At 48.2% G+C, this 21,991-nt stretch overlaps 1 protein-coding gene across 7 annotated transcripts; it reads right to left on the bottom strand.

Moving 5' to 3' along the window:
* Positions 1–489: 489 nt before the first annotated feature.
* Positions 490–21,970, bottom strand: HEPH (hephaestin). 7 transcript variants are annotated; one of them, XM_064669505.1, is made up of 23 exons: positions 21,830–21,970; positions 18,883–19,079; positions 16,579–16,823; positions 15,819–16,031; positions 15,406–15,501; positions 15,102–15,281; positions 14,510–14,764; positions 13,791–13,959; positions 12,451–12,590; positions 11,466–11,597; positions 11,089–11,300; positions 9,302–9,452; positions 8,779–8,991; positions 8,227–8,437; positions 7,825–7,964; positions 6,770–6,901; positions 5,733–5,839; positions 5,000–5,225; positions 3,414–3,553; positions 2,887–3,049; positions 2,564–2,631; positions 2,143–2,175; positions 1,154–1,412 (listed from the first exon to the last, which is right to left on the bottom strand). In XM_064669505.1, exons 2-23 carry the CDS (start codon positions 19,041–19,043, stop codon positions 1,338–1,340), a joined length of 3,462 nt encoding a protein of 1,153 aa, XP_064525575.1. In that variant the 5' UTR covers positions 19,044–19,079; positions 21,830–21,970; the 3' UTR covers positions 1,154–1,337. The 7 variants fall into 7 exon arrangements, with proteins under 7 accessions (XP_064525570.1, XP_064525573.1, XP_064525571.1 ...); XM_064669500.1 differs by lacking the exon at positions 2,564–2,631 and having other exon boundaries at positions 490–1,412; XM_064669503.1 differs by lacking the exon at positions 2,564–2,631 and having other exon boundaries at positions 490–1,412; positions 15,406–15,498.
* Positions 21,971–21,991: the final 21 nt, after the last annotated feature.

The following is a 21,991-nucleotide window of genomic DNA, read 5'->3' as shown; positions in this document are numbered from 1 at the left end:
ATTGCCTCTGAAAGCCACTCAGATTTTTTATGCTCTTTCCACTTTAAAACCAGGCACAGAAATATGTAAGCACTAACCTGCATCCATTTTGATAGTGGGAATTCAGGGGAGTGAGCCAAAGACAAATGTTGCATAGGGAACTGCTCAGTTCTTGGCCCACAGGGTGATGTGACAGTGATGTAAGTGGGCGTGGCTGCCACTGGAGGATGGCTACCACAGCCCATGGGGTGGGCCACAGAGGTTAGTCCCACCACCCACCCTGGCCCCTGGCAGGCAGTTGTGGCAGAGAGAATAGGGAGTAGGAGGTGCCTGACCCCAATCCAAAGGCACCCCAGGGTTTGCAGGGAGGCTGAAGGACATGTCACAGCAAGGCTGACAGTGAGGCACAGCTCTTGTCATGGTCCTTGATGGGGCACTCACCGTGACGTGCACTACCCTGAATTTGTGTTGGCCCACTTGCTCATCAAAAAACAGCAATCCAACTCTAAATTAACAATTTCTCTTCTGTATTCTTAATTGATTCACAAAACTGAAAATATTACCTCCCCCCCTGTACATTAATTACTTTAATGGCTCACAGTTTCTTGGGAGACAATTCCCAACTCAGTTCTGGCAATGGAGCAAGACTGGAATGGGGCCTGAGCTAGTCTGCTAGGAAAGACCAAGTGGAGTTGTTCTGGAGAGAAGAAAATGTCTCCCTTCTTTCTTGGGGAAGAGGAGTATTTAAGAAGGACCTTTTTCACTCGTTACTTGTCTTCAGTCAGTTCAAAGGGTCCTTGGATGCCTCCTGGGCAGACATTTTCTTTACAAAGGGCTGAGAAGGATATATCATAGAATCATAGAATGAGCCGAGTTGGAAGAGACCTCTGAGATCAGAGTCCAACCCTTGATCCACTACCACCGTGGCTCCCAGACCATGGCACTGATGCCACATCCAGTCTCATCTTAAAAACCTCCAGGGATGGAGAATCCACCACTTCTCTGGGCAGCCCATTCCAATGCCTGATTACCCTCTCTGTAAAGAATATGAAGAAGTCAGGGTTCCAGCTTCCCCACCTCAGCTTCTAGAAGTACAGTGCACAATTGAAATGATGCCCCAAAATCTTTTCTGTGGACAAGGATCCAGCCCCTGCTCCAATCACACAGCCCAATGTTTGTATGTGGCTTTTAGAGCCCCGGATTCTTTTGAGACATGAGTTTGAATCCGTCATCCAGGATGGATCTCCGATTGCGTCGTAACCTCTTTTGCCTCTCGAGATGGATGACAGCTCCCAGGAGGATGCTGGTGGCCAAGAGCAGCAGGATCCCTACAACAGCCAGAGCGATGACTGTGGCCTCTATCTGCCCTTGGGCCACCTTAGATCCAAAAAGCGTGATCTTCTGGAACTCATCCTCATCCTCATATGGCAACCCTGAGAGACAAACAATAAGATATTATCAATGGGTTGTGAAGAAATACGAAAAATCAGGAAAATAAACCACCACCCTAAACTACTCAGACTTTTACACAGAAAATTTCAAAGGGATTGTATCTACTGCTGGTGCTGCTCAAATGTCTTCTCACATCTGTCCTTTACAACACCCAAAAAAACCCAGGCACCTGCTTGGGCTCTTTTCTCAGGGGAATATCAGAGCAGAAGGCAAATGTGCTTGTTTCATGCTGACTCCATCCCTTCAACTTGTAGTGGCGATGGTGAAACTTCCCTAAACCACAGAGTCACTGAGAGTCCAAGACAGGTGGGTAACTCAGGCACTCTCCTTCAACACTCTCTGAGTCTCTGCCAGTTCCTAAGCTCACACTCTCCTACGAAGCTGAATCCACACACAGCAGGCACAACAGGGGGCAGGGCCTCTAAACTTTTCCACCTAACACCAACAAACAAGCCTAACCAGCCCAACTTCCTTAATTCTATTCCAGGGCACAGACATTTGGCAGGCAGATAAACAAAGCAGCCTGGAGCTCTCCCCGCTATCCATCGCAGCCAGGCCTTGGGCTGAGGTGCTGCCAGGTTGGCAGAGCAGAGGCTGTGGGTGCTGTGTGTGCTCCTCCCTCCCCCTGCACCATCCAAAGCTCTGTGCTGCTGAGGAATCTGCCTCTCCCCCTTGCACAGACAGGGCTTGGCAGCGCTGTTCACACCATACCTGCAGTAACGCTCTCGACTTCCAGCTCTGACTCTGAAAGGAAACAAAAGGAGGGTTAGAAGGTGTTGGGCTGAGCAGGCAGAGCTCAGAACAGGGCACATCTGGTGAGGATCAGATCTAGAGGCAGCCTGGTTTCCAGGGTTTGCAGGTTTTCTTTTCTCCTGTCAGTGTTTTCCCTCTTCACATGAGACAAGAACATGTATCGCCTGCTTCAGAGGCAGCCCCCGTCCTGCAGCCCTTCCCAGCCTTTGAAAGAAAAGTGCTGAGGAAGAAACACAGATGACACTGACACTGGGCAGGCACTGGTCACCCACAGCTGAACCACCGGAGCCTTCACAGCTCTTTAGATTGTTAACAAATCTAAAACCACATCACCATGTGGACTCCGTCACAGCCAAACCCAGTACTGAGTGACACTCACCTCTGAGCACCTTCCAGCTCTTAGAACAATTACTGGCTGAGGGCTGAACGTTGCATGTCTGATACAAGCTAAAAATCAAACTCACAATAACAACACAGGCAATGTAAAATCCAGAAAACAATTTGTTATTAACTCCAGCTCCAGGTATTAGGATATTCAAAGGGAACATCCTAAATTAACTATACTTAAGTAATTAACTGCTCCATTACCTGGCTGCTTATGGTATGTAAGGGCATTGTACATGTGATGCAAACACTCAGAATTTTGCAGCTGTAGCAGAAAGTGCTGCTGGATGTTTTACAGTAACAGTGAAAGCTCCCTACCTGCTCTAGGCAGGACGGTGAAGAGGATCTCCATCCCAGCATGGATATGGTCAGACACATGACAGTGAAGCAGCCACGTCCCAGGGTTCCCAACCAGCATCTCCACCATTTCAAAGGTCCCAGGGAACAGATCTACAACATCTGCTCTATAGCTTTTGCCATTCTGTCAGAGAAGAGAGGCCATTAGCTGCAGTGCTCTCTGCATCTTCTCAGGAGGAAAACTCTGCCAGTGTCACTAGGGACTTCTTCAGCTTTTTAAAGCTCAAAAAAAAAAAAAAAAAAGCTTTCAGAAAGCAGCTCCAGGGCTGCAGCTGGGGAAGCAAACACAATCTGGTAATGCCTAACCCTAACAAGAATTAAGCTGGACATCTCAGCACAACACAGAGGTTCAGGGAGTCAGATTGCGATGTGTAAAACCACATCTCTTTCCTAGCTGGGTGAAACTGCTGTGGAGTCATTCAAAAAATTCAAGTCCAGAGTAAAGCAAAAGTGCTGATATCAGCTTTACTGTCAGCAGATATTCTTACCTTGTATATGAAGGTCTCAGCATGAAAATGGACTGTGTGGACATCAATCTCCTGACCCATCCCCAGCAAGTACCAGTTCACCCGCTCTCCCTGGTACATGGTCAGCCCAGGCAAGTTGGCATAGAGCCTGCCATTGATTGCTGTGCAGTAAATAACACAAAGGGGAAAAGGCTGTTAGTGAAATGGTAAAGGTGCTGCACCACCTCAGAGGAAGAACATGCAGGGCAAGTTACAGGCAACAAAGCTCATAAAGCCACCAGTGCATCAGCAGTTAGTGTTCCCCACATGACAGTCCCCCAAGAGTTTGGCAGTCTCTCCCCAGCTCAGCTACTTCTCCACTCTGCTTATAGCCAGGAAAAGTGACTCACACCCAAGGCCATGCTGTAGCTCAGCTCAAATAAATCTCAAAAACTACCTCTTGGTGTAAACCTGCAGTCAGCCAGCAGAAGTGGTTGCCTCTAGAAGTCAAGATGCATAAAAATGGCCTCCTTAGCCCAGTGATGGAGAAACATGTATATACCTACATACTCCCAAATGCCTGAGCACCTCCCTTGGTGAACAATGACAAAGGGTAAATCCTGCCAGTGGGCAGCCCTGGGGTGCTGTGCCTCAGCCTGGCCACACATGTCACACTCCAACCACTTGTAAAATCCCTGCATGGCAGGACTTTATCTCTCAAGTAGCACAGCTGGAAGGAATCCTGCTGTGACTGCGCACGCAGGAAAGGGATCCAAACAGTGAGTTAGCTGACTGCCATGGCACACACAGACTTCCATTTTCATGCTCAGATGACAACAGAGGGAACAGGATGGAAAGAGACAGGGTCTAAGGGCAGAGCACCAGGGTTTTACTCCCAGATCTCCCACAGGCACTTTGTGTAGCCTCAAACAAGCATCCAACTTCAGCCTGCTGGTTCTGCTAGCTGTAATACTGGGTTAACAATTACACCTTCACGGACACGTGTATTTGGAGAGTCTTTATCTCAGCCATACAAAACCAGCAGTAATGTCAGCACACATAATGCCACTCCTCACTACTCTTATCTCCACAACTGCTAAGGGACCTGTTCTGCTGAGAATAGATAGATCCAGATATAATATCAAAAAAACCCTAACATAAATAACATGCTAATTTAGAAAAATATGTTCATCCTGTCATGGTAGAAATAGCTTTTTGATAATTAGCTAACACAACTGAGCCATGTATTGCAGCCACATAGCTCAGAAAATTAATTTGAAATCTAACATTCTGATGGTCCCTGAGACAAACAGAATTAAATTAGTCTGATAAGTTAATTTCATGTTTGATTTTATTTCCTTTCCTGAGTCACTCAGACACATCGGAGATTAACCTCTCTGGCCTGGATGTTGTATTCCTCCTGACAGGGACAGCCACAATGATCAGCCCTCACTGCAGATCAAAGATTTGGGCTGTAGATGTGCTACAATATTGAGAACAGACAGTTTAATTCTGTTTGTGCGACTGATTAGGGAAAAGGATGAGGACATTCACCAGGAGTCAGGCTCCTGGGTTTTGGGTGGCTGACTACTTAGAGAGGCTGCAGAGTTAACACCGACTGCCATTACCGTGCATTTTGTTGCTTTCCACAAATTTCTCATCCATCAGGCTGATCTCCTTGTGATTGCCCTTACTGTAATGTTCCACATTCTCCTCCAAGTACCAGGACTGATTTTCATCAAAAACCAGGAACAGCAGAGCAAACTCCCTCTTTACATCCTTCCTGGTGCCATCAGCCCGCAGGGCCCCTCTCCGGCAGACCTTCAGGGGCCCGATCAGCCCACTGTACATATCCTAATCAGAAGGAAGGAGAAATCTCTGAGGCAAGGACCTTCTCACCCTCTTTTGTATGCAGTTCTTTGCCTTTCAACAATCATTTTCTGTTCCTGCATCACCCCACTTAAAAAAACTGGTGCTGCCGTGCAAGCAGCCTTGTTGGAGAGCATCAGCCACCGAAACACAGGAACCATTGATGCTCTTACAAGTGTAAATCTAAAAGTCGTAAACACGAATGGTATCAAGACATTCTCCACTCTGCGACTGCAAAGACATCTGCAATTTGAGATAAAAAGGCCATTACTTCTGGGTTGAATGTGATGGTTTATTGCAGGATCCTCCAGGTTTTATCTCCTGTGGAATCAGTACTATGACAATCAATTCTAGCAACGGTCAAATCTTCCTGCTTTATCCATGAGACCTCAGTTTGGACCAATCTCTAAATTGTACCCAACTCACATTGTTTTCTAGATGGGGTAAAAAACTGGTCTAATTGGGCTTTTCTGGCTCTAACTTCTATTTTACCTTTACTGTGTCCACCGCAGAGTAGTAGATCCAAGGAACACAGGCTGAATCATTTGGCCCTGGACCAGATCTCTCAGGAACTTCCCACCGGTATGTCACAATGTCACCTGAGGGACAGAGCAGCACATCACACCAGGTGACACACCCACTCACTGAGCAACAGGAAAGTAAGATAGAAAAAGAAAATCCTGCCTCCAAAGTCCAAATTCAATTCTGTTTTTCAGATATTTCATTTTCCTTCCCCAAACACTGAAAGCAGAGTAGAAGCTCCCCTCTTGCAGAAAGGCAGAGGGGTCACAGGATGCACACACTGTCTGGTACCAGCACAACTCAGGTTTATCTGCTGCCTTTGAGACTGGACCTGGCCATGGAAATTCCACCTCTTTTCATTCAGATGGGGCTTGAGGTGATCTTTCCTATTCTTGAAGTGTATTTATGATGCTTGTTCAAATTGGTTTTTAAAATTACTCTTTTGCACATTAGTAATCCATTGCAGAAAGACATGACCCAGCCAACAGCCTGGCTGTGGCTTGAACAGCTTGGGCAAGTTGGAGGGGATCAAAAATTACACACATTGGCATCTGTATCATGAAACAAAGTGGCAATTTCAGTCTGATCCTGGCAAACAATTGTGCATTTCTGCTTTTTCATACTATTGTGCTCATATATCCCCCAAAGAAGAAGAGCAGGCTTCCCCCATGCCATGGCTACTAAGGACTGGCTAAGCTGTCACCCACCACCACCTTCCCCTTCTCCCAGACAGACCACACTCAGTGTGGGGGAATAAAGCTGCACACAGAACTCTGTCATACACTTATCCTAGAAGTCTGAGCAGAATGTGAACTCCCAAGGCTGTCATTCCCACACAAATAGTACCACCAGAACCATGCTGGACCTGAAAGACCAGTTACTGTTCAGTTCCAGTTCTCTGTCATAAGAAAATCAGGACATCTGAGGCTGCTTAAGTAAGCCAGTTAGGCTCTGGGCTAAAATCAGCTGTGCCAGCCCACAGAGGAAAACTGGAGGCAGAGACCTACCGGGGTTTGCCACTTGGGGCTGCCCTGCGTGCGGCTCCAGCACCCCGTGTGCGTGCACGGAGTAGGGCCGCGAGGCGTTGTTCTTGAACACCACGTTGAGAATCTCGCCCACTTCCGCCCACAGAAAAGGACCTTGAGACAGCAAGAACATAGGCTGAGACCAGCAAAATCCATCAGCACATCTCCCAGGACACTCCCACCTCAACATCTCCCCGGAGATACCTTATAACATTTATGATGTTCCCCTCCCTCTTCTCTACTTCCCAAAAAGAGAACTGGACGTCAGTCCCAATCCAAGTCTTAGGAAACTGGACTGAGTTTCACAATGAGGGCAATGAAGGTGGTTACACATCCTAACTGGGCCCAGCACAACTAAGGCTTGATTTCTGAATACTGTTGTGCTAAGCGTCGCAACATGTTGATCATCCCTTGCTGTTGGTTTCAAAAAAATGTGGTAATATTCAACCTGGCCTGACAATGTCACAAATCAGAGCTGCAGCCTATTTTGAGTGGCAGCTGCTGCCTCAGCCTGGCTGCCCTACCACCACTTACAGCCTTGGGTTTGTAACACAATAAAAACAGAACTGGGTCTCTGCAGACTTTGATTAGTCACTGCAACCAGCTCCTCCACTTCCCAAGGCTGCCTTGGGAAGTGCATTTGCCTTGTCCTGCCTTGTCCTGCATTTCTCACAGCTACAAATTTTCCCCTCCATGTCTCAGTCCCCTCTCCAGAAGTCAGTGGTTGTTTCTGTCCCCCAGTCAGAGAAAGGCAGCTGTGAAACATGCTTTGCCTGAGCCATGAGAGAATGCTGGTGCAAAGGCAGGCAGGAGAGCCTAGGCTTTCCTACAAGCTGTGCTTAGGACCCTTCTAACTGTTGTCTCCAAAGCTAGCAGACGTGGGTAGGAGACAGTCCCAATTTCTCCTCACTTGCATACACAGCAGATGCCTAAATATTCAATGGGCTCTCAGATTACTGCCCTGAGCCACTGCAGCTCTAGAGCCCCAGTCCCATTGCTGTGTGAGCAGAAGGTGTACCCTCTACACACATCCTTACCCAGGATCCCTAGGTGTTCGTCACCACTTTTCCTGGCCTTGGGGGTCTGGAAAGTGCCATCCATGTACTCCCTGTAAACCGCTTTCTTGTACCTGGAGCCGAGCAGTCCGTTCTCGTTGCTCAGAAACACGTCGGCGTAGCTGAGAAACGCAGAACGAGTGCTGAATACACAAAACCTCACAGGGAGTAAGCAACTAAGCTGTGGCAGGGGGTCCACAGCTGAAGGGATTTCCCAGAGCCAGCTTTGGCTGCAATGGAGAGCACAATGACTCGGACGGCTGCGCTCCCATCGGCAGCACCACCAGCACATGCACCAGGTCACAAGTTGGCCAAGACACCCAACAGGCCCCATCAGGGTCTGCTGGGATACTGCCACAGGTTTCCCCAAAAGCTGGGCTCTACCTCTCTTCAGAGTGGTTGTGCCGCTCCCTCTCCCAGCTCCGGTCGGGCGCGTAGTCCCACACCACCTCCTCCGCCGCCAGGTAGTACGTCCGCACTCCCGTGTACCGACGGGAAGAAGCAGGGTCCCTCTTTCCACACTTGGAAACGACATACTGTTCCCTCATCCCATACTGGTAGTGATTGCTCGTCTGGCAGTAGATCTCAAAAGTCCCTGAGGGAGGCAGGATGAGCAAAGAAATCAGTTGCTTTTGAAGATTCCAGGAAACAGGTGCTTTGCCAGCCAGTGTCAGTATGTGCTGGGTGTATCTGTGTGGTGTTTAGGGAGCTTGGTTGCCACAGGCCAAGGTTAAAAGGAGTCACTAGAGAAACCAAGAAGGAATGGCACGACAAAGTCCTACACAAAAATCATTGCAGGAAGCTTTCTTACCCAATAATCACGTGAAGCACAGCTCACCCTGTAAGAGTTGACACTATGCTAGAGAATCTGCCACAGGGGCAAATACCACAATGGGAGACCCTTCCATCTGCCTGGGCAGCTGTGCAAGCACTCACCGCTGTTATCTGGCTGCATGAAGGCAGTGGCAAACGTGTGGGGGAACAGATTGGCTGAATCTCTCCGCATGCCGTTCATCTGCAGGGTGTTTCCCTGAAACACAGCTCCATGCACATCCGCTTCGCTGCCCAAGCCCAGGAGGTGCCAGGACACTTTGTCTCCATCACACATATCCAGCCCAGGCAAGTTACCAAACATAAATCCATTGATGGCTGCAAAGGAGAAAGCGATTAACTCTCTGCAGGCAGGTATCAGCCAGGAGGTTCATTTTGTGCATACAAAGAACAGGCCTGGCATGGGAAGGAAGGGTAGTTTATTTGCAATTCACCCCTGAGTACACTCAACACACACTTCCCCAGACAGCTGGGCTGCTTGTCCACACCCCACCTGCTGCCTCCAGGCTGGTTTGATTCCAGGCCAAGACCACACAGCCCCTCCAGCCCCCAGCTCAGCCTTTAGGTGAGCATCACCCAGTGCTTTGCAAGTTCATCCCTGCTGCCACAGAGCAGCATCCAACCATACCATGCATCCTGTTGGATTCCTTGAAGCCATCATCCTTCTTTACAGATGTCTCTTCCATTCTCAAGTAGTACTTTATGTTGGCATTTAAATACCAGCTGAGGTTCTCATCAAACACACTGAAGAGAAGGTAAAATTCTCTGTCGATCCCTTTCTATAATTACAATGATGGCTGTTAATTTTTAAAACACACCAATTAACTACCCTTAGAGTTAAAGCTGTCTTGCTTGGCTCTTGTGTCCCCCTTTACCTTAAAACCTGGCTCATTGAGGGCCAGGACTCTGTCCCTTTATTCATGTTGAATGTTCCTCTTTTATTTCACAAAAGGCACCACTTTTGCAATTTCCATGACACTTCCATGAATAAACTGATCAAAACTCAGCCAAGGGCATGAAGTCATTGCCCCCTTCCCCCTCAGCTGTAAATTTAGGTGTCAGTGCAAACCAGTCCTGAGACCAGAGCCCAGACACGAGGCTGGCTGATGAACACACTCGACCCTTCCTGCCTCCTACCACAGGCCGGAATTAGGGCTTTTTTTAATTACCCTAAATCCTTTCAAGTGTTAATTCTCCTACAAAATGCACTCCAAAACATGGTGTTTCCTCACTAAAAGAACATCCTGGTGGTGTCCAGACTCTCACTCTGGTGTCACTGTTCCCAGCAGTACTAAGGCACCTGGCCTGCCAAGAAGGTGAAGCAATTCCCAGACTGCGGCACACAGGTGCAGGGGAGTGGCCATGCACCTTCCACAATTAAGCATTCATTAAGGAGTTGCCTAAGATTGTGGAGCCAGAATTGCCACCCCAGGTGATTTTTCTCTGTCCTATCTTTACAAACAGGTCCATCCCTGTTTTGCTTACACCCTTCCAATACCTGCCCACATGGGCTGCACGTATTCCCGATCTCTCTGCTCAGCAGATCCACATTCCACCCTGGGTAGTGTGCTGATCTCTTCTGCATTCCTAATTTAGTCCCATGGTGCCCCCACTGCATGTGAACTCCCCCCAGGAGGCTCCGTGGGCAGCTGTCCCCAGACCCGTCCCCGCTCCCTGCTGCCGCAGGACGGCAGTGCTGGTTTATCTGCTGCCTGCTTCTTTCACAACAAGGCTCTCCCTCTGCTCATCTGTCTGGCATCTCCCCCAGATATCAATTTACTATCTTCCCCAGACTTATTTCCAGGAATGGACTATCCCTGAGTGAAATTCCAAGAGGAAGTTCTGTTTGCCCTTCAGATTTCACCCCTCCTTCATCAAAAGCATAAAGACTGACATGGATTTCCACATGCTTTTTTGTGGTCAGCTCTGCTTGAAAATGAACTTCTCTTGCAGAATAAACAAGGCTCATCCAAACAAAGCACTGTATCAAACAAAGCATTGTATCACCCAAGCAAAACACCTGTAAGTGAAAATGTCTTGTCAATGTTTCTGGGATTGCAATGAGTATTCCACATCCCTCTGAAAGCAGCCTGCTACGCAAGCCCCAGGACAAGAGTTACCTATAAGGTAACTGTTACAATTGTTTAGCCAAGTTCATCTATGAACTTAAAGCAGAGCTCAGAAACCATTTTGAGGGCAGCCCCTGGGAGCCCAGAACACTACTGGCCTTTCCCAGGCTAGACCTCGGCACCAGCTGTCCCAGCATTAACCTGACCCATGGCTTTGATTTGACTCTCCTGGACTTTCACTATTGCATATTTGTTTTCATTACGTTCCCTAGTGTTTTGCTGACACTTTCTTTCTCTACATGAAAGCAAAGAATCTGGTAGGAGCAGGGCAGATAAATCCCTTTACCTGTTTGTTGTTGTCATCCAAAGTGCCTGGCTGGCAGATGAGCAGAGGCCCCACTAAGCCCGAGCTGGAGTCTTTGACAGGGTTCACAGCTGAGCTGTACATCCAGGTGAGGCAGGGAGGGTCGCTGGCCGTGGGCCCCACATGCCTGGGCACAGTCCAGCGGTATGTGAAGTTGTGCAGTGGCGCCACAGACATCCCATTCTGGGACAGGCCTTTAAAACAGGGATTACAGGATTATTCCTGAGGTCCCTGCAAAACCTCAGTTACACCTTCTCACCAGCTACATTCATAGCAGGCTTTACTTTGTTCACGTCACCAAAACACCCAGCACCTCTGAAGGGTGATGTGGGTGTACTCAAGAAAAGGGATCCACCAACCGTCATGGTACCACATCCCTTCCCACGCCTTTCCGTAGGACACTCCGTGTGGCTGGATGCTGAAGGGCCAGGAAGCTTTGTTAAAAAACGTCACGAGGATGGTGTCTCCAACTTCAGCTTTGATCACTGGACCTAGAAAACAGCAGAGAGAACAGATCAGCAATAGAGCACCTCCCCAGGCCACCAGGCAAACCAAAGCAGCCATGGCACCTTCCCCCAGGCTGCAGGGGCTAAGGAGGAGAGCTGGTGGGTGCCCTGGCTGCTGAAGGGAGCTCAGTGGGAGCAGGGACTGGCAAGGGTCATCTGAAAGCACTTTGGGTCTGTGGGAGAACTCAGAGGTGTCAGGCCTTCACAGGGGGAGTAACAGAACAGCCAGATGCGCTGGAATGCCTTCGGGAGAGGCCCAGGTCTCTCTCCCACTGCACAAGGCCCCTCAGCCTCCCAACACGTGTGCCTCAGAGATGTGAGATGCTCCAAACTCACCACAGTCTGTGAGCCCCTGCCCCAGCCAGCCAGAGAGGAACACCAAGCCTTTACCATGCCTGTCCCCACCAGCCCCTGACCTGACCTGGGTCCACAGAGCATCCCAAGGACACAGAAGGGGCTGAGGAGCCAGGCTGCCTCTATGTGCACACTTGGCTGTGACAGAGAGCACCACTCAGGAGAGGTCTCTGTGAGAACATGGGGTTTGCAGCAGGCCTTGAAGGGACTCAGTCAAAAACATGTTAACAGGAGCTACCGCTGTGACCTGTTTACTGTTTACTACACTGTGTCCCTCAGATACCTTAAGAATCAGCTCTGAAGCGATTCTGTCTGTTCTGCCACCTCCCACCTTCGCCTGTCCCACTCGCTCTCAGATGTGACTGTTGTGAAGCACCTCTGTGCCCCCAAAACAAGAGGGCAGGTATAGCTAACTGGCACTCCCAGCATCAGCACCCTTCTCACCAACACTGACAGAGGATTTGCGTTCCTGGATGATTCTCACCGAGTATTCCAAGGTGTTTCTCTTCTTCTGATTGCTGCTTTTCCTCACGGAAGCTCTCATCAGTGTACTCTACATACTTTGCCTTCCAGTAGACACCCCCAATGCGGTAGAGGCTACGCTTGAAATACTGCTCAGCAGGGCTAAATGCAAAAAACAAATGTCAGGTTATTTCATAGGAAAAAAAAAAATTCAGTCGTGTTCCCCTGCTCCCCCTCCCCCTCCCTCTGGCAAGACCAGCAACATCTCCAAATCAAGCAGCATTTCAGACACGGACAGCACCTGTAGTTTGGAACCAGCACACCCTCGACTCTTCAAAGCTTTTTTATCCCTAGAGACTTGTCCACTTGCATGTTCAGAGAGCACCTGTGGCACACAGCCCTCTTCCAGCTGAACCTGCCAGGTTCGGAGGCACAGCTGTGATCAGCACTTCTACATAGGATGTGTAAAGGAGTCAGTGGGAAGGCAGTGCTAAAAGACCAAGCTCTTTAGAGGTCGTAGACAGCCCAGGGGACGGCCACAATCATAGCTAAAATAAACAGCTGTAAAGTGATTTATTTCCTCTGCCAACTCCCTCGCCAAACACAGACATAGCAAGCCTTGCAGGAGAGGCAGCACAGTTACAATGTCAGCTCACAGGTCTAAAGAGCTTTCAGTTCTAAGGTCTGCAAAGTTGCTGCACAGCACTGGGTAAATAATTAACTGCTCTGCATTTCTCCTTCTCCATCTGAATGAAGTATATCCTCTCCAGCAGCTTCCCAGGGAAGGGAGCGGAGGGAGAGGAATTTCTGTTTCAGTTAGCCAAAGCCTGAAGGGGAAACCTCTCACCAACTGCTATCACAGCCACTTGATCATGGAATAGAGGGCTGCCACCCAGGTCCCTGCATTTGATTTCCTAGAAACTGCTTCCTGCAGCAAGGCCACCCTGAGGCCCATCCACAGGCCAGCTCCGCCACCTCCGTCAGCTGCATCAGGGGCTTTTTGAACCATTCCTTAAATACAAAGATCTGTTCCTAGGTCAGGCACAGCAAGCAGAAATGAAGCCCAGAGGCAAACATGACAGCTCATGTTGTACATCTGCTAGGACTCCTGCTGCCTGTGGGTATGGCTGTGCCACACAGCATGCCCACGGGAAGACCCGAGGTATCTGTACTGCTCAGTGTGGTCTGGCTACAGCAGCCTCCCTTTCCAGACAGGGTGATCTGCCTTCCCAGGAAATGTACTTCATGTGAATTGCAGGCATGTATTTTGAAAAGAAAAAAATTCCACGTTTTCCTGAACAGGCTTCCTGACACAGGCCAGAGCCCCTAAACACTGCCCAAACCCATCAGCCTCTCGCTTACCTGCCTGCCTCACTCAGCCGCTTCCCACTGCTCTGCTCGAGCCCTGAGGGTCCGTAGTCCCACTGCACTTCCTTGGCAGCTATGTAGTACTTCCGAACTCTCCCTTCCAGGGTGGATGGCAGAGCTTGCCGAGAACAGGGCCGGACTTCATAGAGTGCTCCCATTCCAGCTGTCCAAGACATGGAGGACATGCACACTCAGCCCCCTCAGCCCCTCTCCGATGGCCAATGGACACAGTCCCACCTTCCCACCACCAACTGGACTCCTTCCCTCTGCTGTTCCAAAAGGCACGTGGAGGGGGGAAGGAGAGTAGGTAGTTCCCACAGCAAGGAGTTTGTCAGTGAGCAGAGCTTCCAACCTTAGGTATTGGACACTATGGAAGCATATATAGAGAGTGACTGGAGCCTTCTGCTGCCCTCAGCTCTACCATGCAAGCACCCCTTACAGGGACCAGAGCTCTTAAGGCACTGCCTCATCTCAGCTTTCAGCTGTACCAAATGTGGAACATCATACTCTGGTACAAATCACCCTCACCAAGGCTGCCCTGCACATTAATAATCAGCCCACTCCAATTTATACAAGACAAGGAATAACCCACTTATCTGGGGATGTTGTCATGCTCAAGGCACTGTCCCCAGCTACACCGTACATCACAGGACCACACTGACAGAAAAAACAGGTGACACAGAGTCCAGGTCATATTCCACCTTCTGCCTTACCTTGTATGTGATCATTGACCTGGCAGCTCAGCAGCCATCTCCCAGGGTTACTGGGGATCATGTCTGCTGTAACAAAAGTGGCTGGGAAGAGGCTGGCCACGTCTGTCCTGTGGCCTCGGATATTGAGTGTTGCTCCATGGAAGAAGGCTGTATGAACATCAATTTCATTTCCCATCCCAAAGAGGTGCCATGAAACATCATCCCCAGCACACATCGTCAGCTCAGGCAGGTTGCCAAACACATAACCATTAATAGCTGCAAAACCAAACAAGCCAGAATCAGAGAGCAGAAAAGGGGCTTTCAAAGCTCCTATCAGCAGGTCACAGCACAGACATAATGGGAGGATGCACCTAACCAGAACTCATCCTCCTCTTCTGTTTTGGAGAGCCTAGCTCCACAGCTCATTCCTAAAATGAAGGGTATAAAAGCTCACTCAAGCCAAAGATTAAATCAAAACAATACTTCCTTTTTCTGGAGTCGTTGCCCCATCCCTGTGACATTTGTTCAGCACATGATCTCAGAGCAGATCCCAGAGCACTGACACCCTTGAGTATCTTGGCAGAGTCAATGGCCTCACAAAGCTGACACTGACCATGCATTTTGTTGCTCTCCTGGAACTCCTCATCTTCTTTGTCTACAGAGCCAGGATCTATGCAGAATGATGCTATGTTCTCATCCAGGTACCAGCTTAGGTTCTCATCCACCACACTGAACATCAGAAAGAAATCAACATCCACATCCTGGCGCCTTTGAGAGCTGCCAGTCAGTATTCCTGAGGGAAAAGGAGAGAGGAATGAATGCAGAAAAATCATACATCAGGCAAGAGATTAAAACAGCAATAGCAGAGACACACTTGTTACATGAATTGGAGGCAGGTGCTTTTCCACCATCCTCACCCTTTTCCAATATACCCCTGCCAATACAATTCTCTCTCCCAAGCGGCTCTGCCACTGCATGGCTCCACTGCAACACCTTCAGTCTTCTCAATCCTGCTGAAATCAGTCACCATATTTTTAATACATAAACTGTATCTTGGACAAGAGTCTTGCATTTAACATGGATTCAAGCAGCTCTCTTAGATCAAGAGGCCTGCAAGCTCATCTGCCCTGCCAGTAATGGATAAAGACAACACGATGACCAGGACCCTGCTAGAACACAAGTACTGTCTTCTCTAACCAAGCTGATTTCCCCCTGAAGCTGGGAGATGCCCACCAGAGTATCTTCACAACCTATCCTTATTCATGTCACCACAAAACCTTTACACTACAAAACTGCAGCCCTCAGCTGCTTTTTCATGTTTTTTTTTTACCTTTTTTACATGTAAGTAATGGCCCAATCAATCCAGACGCAATGTCCCTTGGTGCGTCAATATGAGAGTGGTAGATCCAGGTCAAGCAGTTTGGGTCATCAGCAGTTGGGCTGTGATCTTCAGGGACAGTCCAAGTATAGGTGTAATTCCCTCCTGGGAAAACAGCATCATCCTTCTTCTGATCCTGGGGGGACATATCGGGATACAGGGATCCTGGAACAATTGAGCAATCACAACATCCATTCAAGAAGAGCTGAGATGCCCACACGTGTAACCTTCTACCGAGCCACCCTCACTCAACAGACCTGGATGTATGTACTTGGGTAGCAGATTTCAAAGTGAGACTCACCATTCCAAGGCTGAAATAGTGTTTAATCATCACTCCCCCAAAAGACACTGAGGCACAGAGCCACTGTAAGGCAACTTGCCCAGTAAATGGGCAGCACAGAGTCAGCAAGATTATTTCCATTCTGCCTAGTGCTACTTTGCCTTCAATTCTGCACTGTGCCCCCACAGTAGCCTCTTTACAATCTCTAGGGTAAATCAGTGTTTTGGAAGTTCTTCTAAAACCAAGAAGCCTGGACCGTGTGCTGTAATGTGCAAGTCAGGAAACTACTCACAGTCCCCTGACCCTGCTAACCCAACACCAACCAAGTGCAGTTGCTTTCCAGCTGGGGCTTTACAGACAGCTCTCCTCCACACATACTCCTAAGTTCCCAGTGAGTAAAATCTGTCTCCGTGATGGCAGTGGCTCATTTACCTTCGGAGTCCTTTTCGTAGAAAACACCATGAGGATGGATTGTATACGGTCGAGTAGCAAAATTTTTTAGGTGTACTTTAAGGGTATCCCCCACTTCTGCTCGGATGACAGGCCCAAGGAACCCCAGCCAGCCAGGCTTGGGGATCTCAGTGGTGTACGTGGAGTCCGTGTATTGCTTATAGACAGATTTCTTGTACGTGCTTCCCACCCTGTCTTTCCCAGGCTGGAGGAATGCTGCGGCCTGGCTGTTAAATTCAAAGGGAAAGGCATCGTTATATCCAACAGCTGGTTGATAACACAGTACAGTGATGCTGCCACTCCACTTTCCCAGGTACAGCTGAAAACTTGGGCATTAGAGGACCCTGGGATGCTCTAAGCCACCTCTGCGTGGCCACGACCTCAACCTCAGCTTTCACCGATGGACACAAAGTGCACCCCTGAACTGTGCCCTACGAACAAGGAACAGGAAGGGTGGTGATTCCCTGACAATCCCATGTGGGGTTGCAGGAAGGACCTTTCTCATGCCTGCTTCAGCCTTCACTGGGCTCTGAGAAACTCACTTCAATTCCTTTTTGGCCTTTGCAGCTAAATCCCAAAGCGGGGAGGAAGTTTCCTGAGCTCTCTGGCCAAAATTGATAGTCTGAAAGATTATTTTCTACTTAACAGATTCTGAATTCCTTGCAGAATGACAGATGAGTCAGGCAGGTACGTACCCAGCACGTAACCAGCTTCCAGAGTTAAAACCTCATACAGGTACTAAAGTTCAACTCATGAGCATATTTGCTCTTTATGGCTAATTCTTAATAGATAAGAGATGAATCATGGTACAGGTATTAGTGGAACCAGCCTAAATGAGAGCTGAGGTCACTCCCCCAACTTCCCCCTTTGGATCAATCACCACAGCAGTAGAACAGCCCTGGAAGGGAGGCAAACTCTAACACATGTCTCAGAGCATGAACAGTTGAGACCGAGATATTAAGCATAGCCCTTTTCATTCAAAAAGGTGCAGGGCTGGGCTGCAGCTACACAATCCAGAGCTGAGCCCTTTGCCAAGTCAGCCCTGCAGCCATCATCTGCAAAGAGTTTAAGTTAATTCACAATTCATTTTGCAGATCTGAGTCTTTCCCCACACAGTCCATTTCTTCCCAACAACATTTCTTCAAATATTTTACTACCTCTGTTGTTCATATTGACATCACATCCCTTTCTAATTGGCAGCAATTTCATTTCTGCAATCACTGTATAAAGAAGCTAATTGTTTGCAGCGACAGAACAGCTTTTAAATTCCTTTTAAGTTCAACAGCCTTGAATTTCATTTCCTTTTCTTCATGTGTTATGAGAGAAAGCAAACAAAAACCACTGCATTTACTATCACTTCAGGAATCAGTGATAACATCTTTATTAACCCTGAATTTTTGGGGTTTTCCTGTAAACTAATTTACATCTATACAGCATCTCCAGAGAACAGAGACTTTTCCAAGCTAAACTGACAGACTCTCATGTTTCTGTGAACCCCTCCTCTTCCTGCTGTGCTGGTTCTGAAAGATAAACCCAAGTGGTAGTTATTATGATGGGGTTAAGGACTGAGAGCAGGTCAAGAAATACCGGCTATTCGCCACAGAAAATGAGGGTGGCAGAAAAAGCACAATTGCCTTCAAAATTCTTTGGAAAGCTATTAAACAACAAAACAAACCACACACAAAAAAAAAAACCACCCACCAAAGAAAAAAGTTTGGTGCCTTGAAAAATAAAACCGAAACCTGTTTTTGTAATGACTCAAAGTAATTATAGCAGTTTCCAGATTTACTTTTGCAAGAAAAACAAAAATATTTTTCAAACAAAATCTCATGCAGGAAGTTCCATTAAGTCTAAGGCTTGAAATTCCATTGAAACAAAAAAGCTGTCTCTGTGAAGTCATTTACATCATGATGAAAAGTCATCCTGCCTCAGAATACATAAGCTGATCACCAGCTGGAACTAAGCAAAATGAAACCTCAGGGCAGAGCATTGCACAATCTGCACTATTTTAGAACAAACTGCTCTATGTTCTGTTCCGTGTTTGTTTTCAGTACACTTCCCTCCAGTGCACGGGCTCTGGATGCTTCAGACTGGCCATTCCTTTTCCCACTGACACAGGTTCTATGCTCCTATGACAAAACTAGTTAAACATTAAGCTCATAAAGATCAGAATCTATCAGTAAATCTCTTGCTTGCTCAGATGCCCCAAAATACTTGCAAAAAATTACACATCAAATGACAATTTGAAGCCAGTCCCAGATTAAATTCTCTTAGAGCCAAACATACCTGTTATGAGCAACACTCTGGTTAGCGAGCACATTCCTCCCTGTGGGAGCATAGTTCCAGTCCACCTCGTGGATCCCCAGGTAATAGACTCGTGTCACACCCTCAGCAATTATGGGTGACAGCGTGGGGACACAGAGCAGCAACCACCAGACCAATCCCATCACAGCCTGAAGGGAAAGTGCTTTTGGAGGTTTCACCTGTTTTGGGAAAACAAAGACAATGAAACAGAATATGATCACCTAGGTTGAAGGTACTGGACATTTTGAGAGGGCATGAAGAAATCAGGTGTAAGTCCTATTGGGATTGTTTTTCAAATATCCAAGAAGGAAATCACTCCATAACAGAATTAATGCACAAGGTGGGTAGAGATCTTGCCTTGCTAACGAGCCCCCAGTTCCAAATATGCTGCTCTCATAATAGTTTGATTAACCCTCTTTTCACTGCTGCTGATGTTCCAAATCATCTTACAGGTCCACATACAAAGCTCAGGGAAAGAGTCCTGAGTACATATCTGTATATTTTAAACTCTCGCCAAGATCTCTCTATTCTAAGTCACCTGAGGAAGTACAGCTTAGTCACTATGAAGTAATTTTAAATTTTAACTTCGTTAAAGATGGATCTTACAGAGCAGTTCTCTGTAACCCAGGAGTACATCTCAAAACAGGCTGCACAAGGCTTTTTGCTTTTTGTTCCATTAAATGTTTTCTCCACGATTATGACCACAAAGCAGCTTATTCATAATACTTCCAATTGACATCAAGCTTGGTGTGATCAAGCACCAGAAATACTCTGAAGAGATTTGGGGAAAAGTTGGGGAAACTGTCTGAAATCATCAAAATACAGTTCTGCCAATACAGGTTCAAAAAGCCACCTGTATAAGGAGAAGCTGATGCAATATGGGACAGTAGAATTACACCAAAGGATAAGGAAGGGTTAGAACAGATGAAATGCTTAAGAAAGGTCTTATCCAGTGATACCCTAAACAAAGCTGGATGTAACCAGCAATCAAACTGTACCTAAACCAGATGTTCAGCTCTTCAGACACATAACAGCAACTCAGAGCATGTTCAGCAGAGAGAAACAGAAAGCAAGACAATGAGAAACATGACCTAACAAGAAAGCTCAAAGGACTCAGTTTTCCTTAATTTCATACAGAAGGGGATAGTGACGCAACATCATAGCAAACAAAGGTTTTTTCATAAAGAGACTGTCATTACTTATTCTCCCCATCTTTGTAACAGCAACATGAATATATCAGGTTTATCTGCAGCAAAGCTGGATATTCTGTAAGCTTTCAGCCAGCCTAGCACATAGCAGCTTTGAAACCTCTTACCACATCTGATACTCAACAGACAGGATTCAACCACAGCGCACAGCAATGGACTAGACAGCTTTCAAAGCTTCATTTCTGATTTTCAAACGTGCTGTGCTGTTCTCAGAAGCTAATGATAATCAAGTATTGCTGATTCCAGATAGTCATTAAATTGAGAAGTTGAGACAAAGCAACTCTCAATTTGGAAACGCCTTCTTTCCTACCTTTCTCGGAAGGGGGTTGTAGGGATCTCTAAATCAGAAATGGTTTTGATTCATCAACACAGTATAGCTCTGCTCCAGTGGCTCCACCAGCCACTCCCTTTCTGAAACTCCTAGTCACACATCTAAGAAGCTCAGATACAGAGCAGCCCCTTCCCCGTGGCCCCAGCAGTGTGGGGACAACGGCATCACTGGCTCAGCCCCACTGCCACACACTATCCTTATTATACCCTGCTACTGCTGCTCCAGGACCCACCACTGATCATGGGGAGGTGAAATACTTGCTCTGATCCACTCTGTGCCAATAAGGAGGATTCAAAGGAAGGGCTTCAGAAAGCTGTACCTGTGCTGTTTCACACGGCAGACCAGCAAAAGGCAGCGCAGAAGGAAACAGCCAGCATTGCCAGCCCTCAGCCCGGAACCTGCCCCCCCGCCGGCACACGCCCGAGGGAAGGGCAGGGGATGCTCCTGACTCATCAGCCCAAGCTGTGGCCTTCGTGTCAGTGCAGGGCAAAGTACACGGGGTGGCCTCCTCAAGGCCTGGGAGCCACCGAGCCCAGGGAGCCAGTGCGGACTGGTCTTTGTGTTCTCCCACCTCAATGGTTTATGCAGGCAGTACCACACCCCAGGAAAGGGCAGAGCTCAGACCTTACAACAGGGTGAACAGCAGCTCTCGAAGCTGGTTGTGAAAAATGGGGATGGAGACAAACCCCCTGCACCAGCCCACTATTCCTGCATGGCACAGCCCCTGCTCCGTGCAGCAGCACCACAGCACCCATTAAACGGCCAGAAGTTCTCTGGCACTGAAAATAGTCAAGGGCAAGTCTGTGAGACAGTCCTACTGATTCTTTAAAAGAGTCCCACCTGGGCTCTGGCTAGACCTTAACCACGACACTGCACTCACCTCTGAGGCAATTCTACGGTACAGCAAAAAACATCCCTGAATGCAGATGCAAAAACTGAGACCGAGTCTGTGCTCACATTCCCCTCCCAGTGGCTAATCACCATTTACTCGACTAGTGCAAGGTGAAGGTGGTCCAAAACCTTTAATTCTTTTCAAAATATTTTTTCAATTTTTCTTTGATAATAATATATGCCTTGATTAAGGAAAAAAAAAAAAAAACAAAAAAGGAAACAAAACCAAAACCAACCCAAACTTTGTATTACGTTCATCCCTGAACCTTGCATTTTGCAGCAGAACCCTCCCCCCAGGACTGCCCTTTGCCGGGTCCCCAGCAGCACAGGGATTGCGAACGAACGGAAATGAGACTCCAGTGGGGCTGGTGGGACGCAGCTCCCATCTGATCCGCGTGGGCGCTGCGGGGCCGTTCCCCAACACCTGACTGCAGGAAAACTCCTGTCCGAGAGCGAGGGGAAAGCACCGAGGGAAGGCAGGGGGCGGCTCGTCCCTTACGTGCGGGCGGGACGCGGCTCGACGGGGCTGCGGAGCGGGACGCGGGAGCACCGGCGGGGACGAACCCGGGCGGGACAAAGGGGCGCTGCCTCCGCGGGCGGACCGAGCCCACCCCGCCCCGGCAGTCCCCGCCCCGCAGCACCGCCCGCTCCCGCACCGTCC

Source organism: Pseudopipra pipra, chromosome 13 (genome assembly GCF_036250125.1).
Source record: "Pseudopipra pipra isolate bDixPip1 chromosome 13, bDixPip1.hap1, whole genome shotgun sequence".
Classification (NCBI taxonomy): Eukaryota; Metazoa; Chordata; class Aves; order Passeriformes; family Pipridae; genus Pseudopipra; species Pseudopipra pipra.
This window is presented reverse-complemented; position numbering and strand designations above follow the sequence as displayed.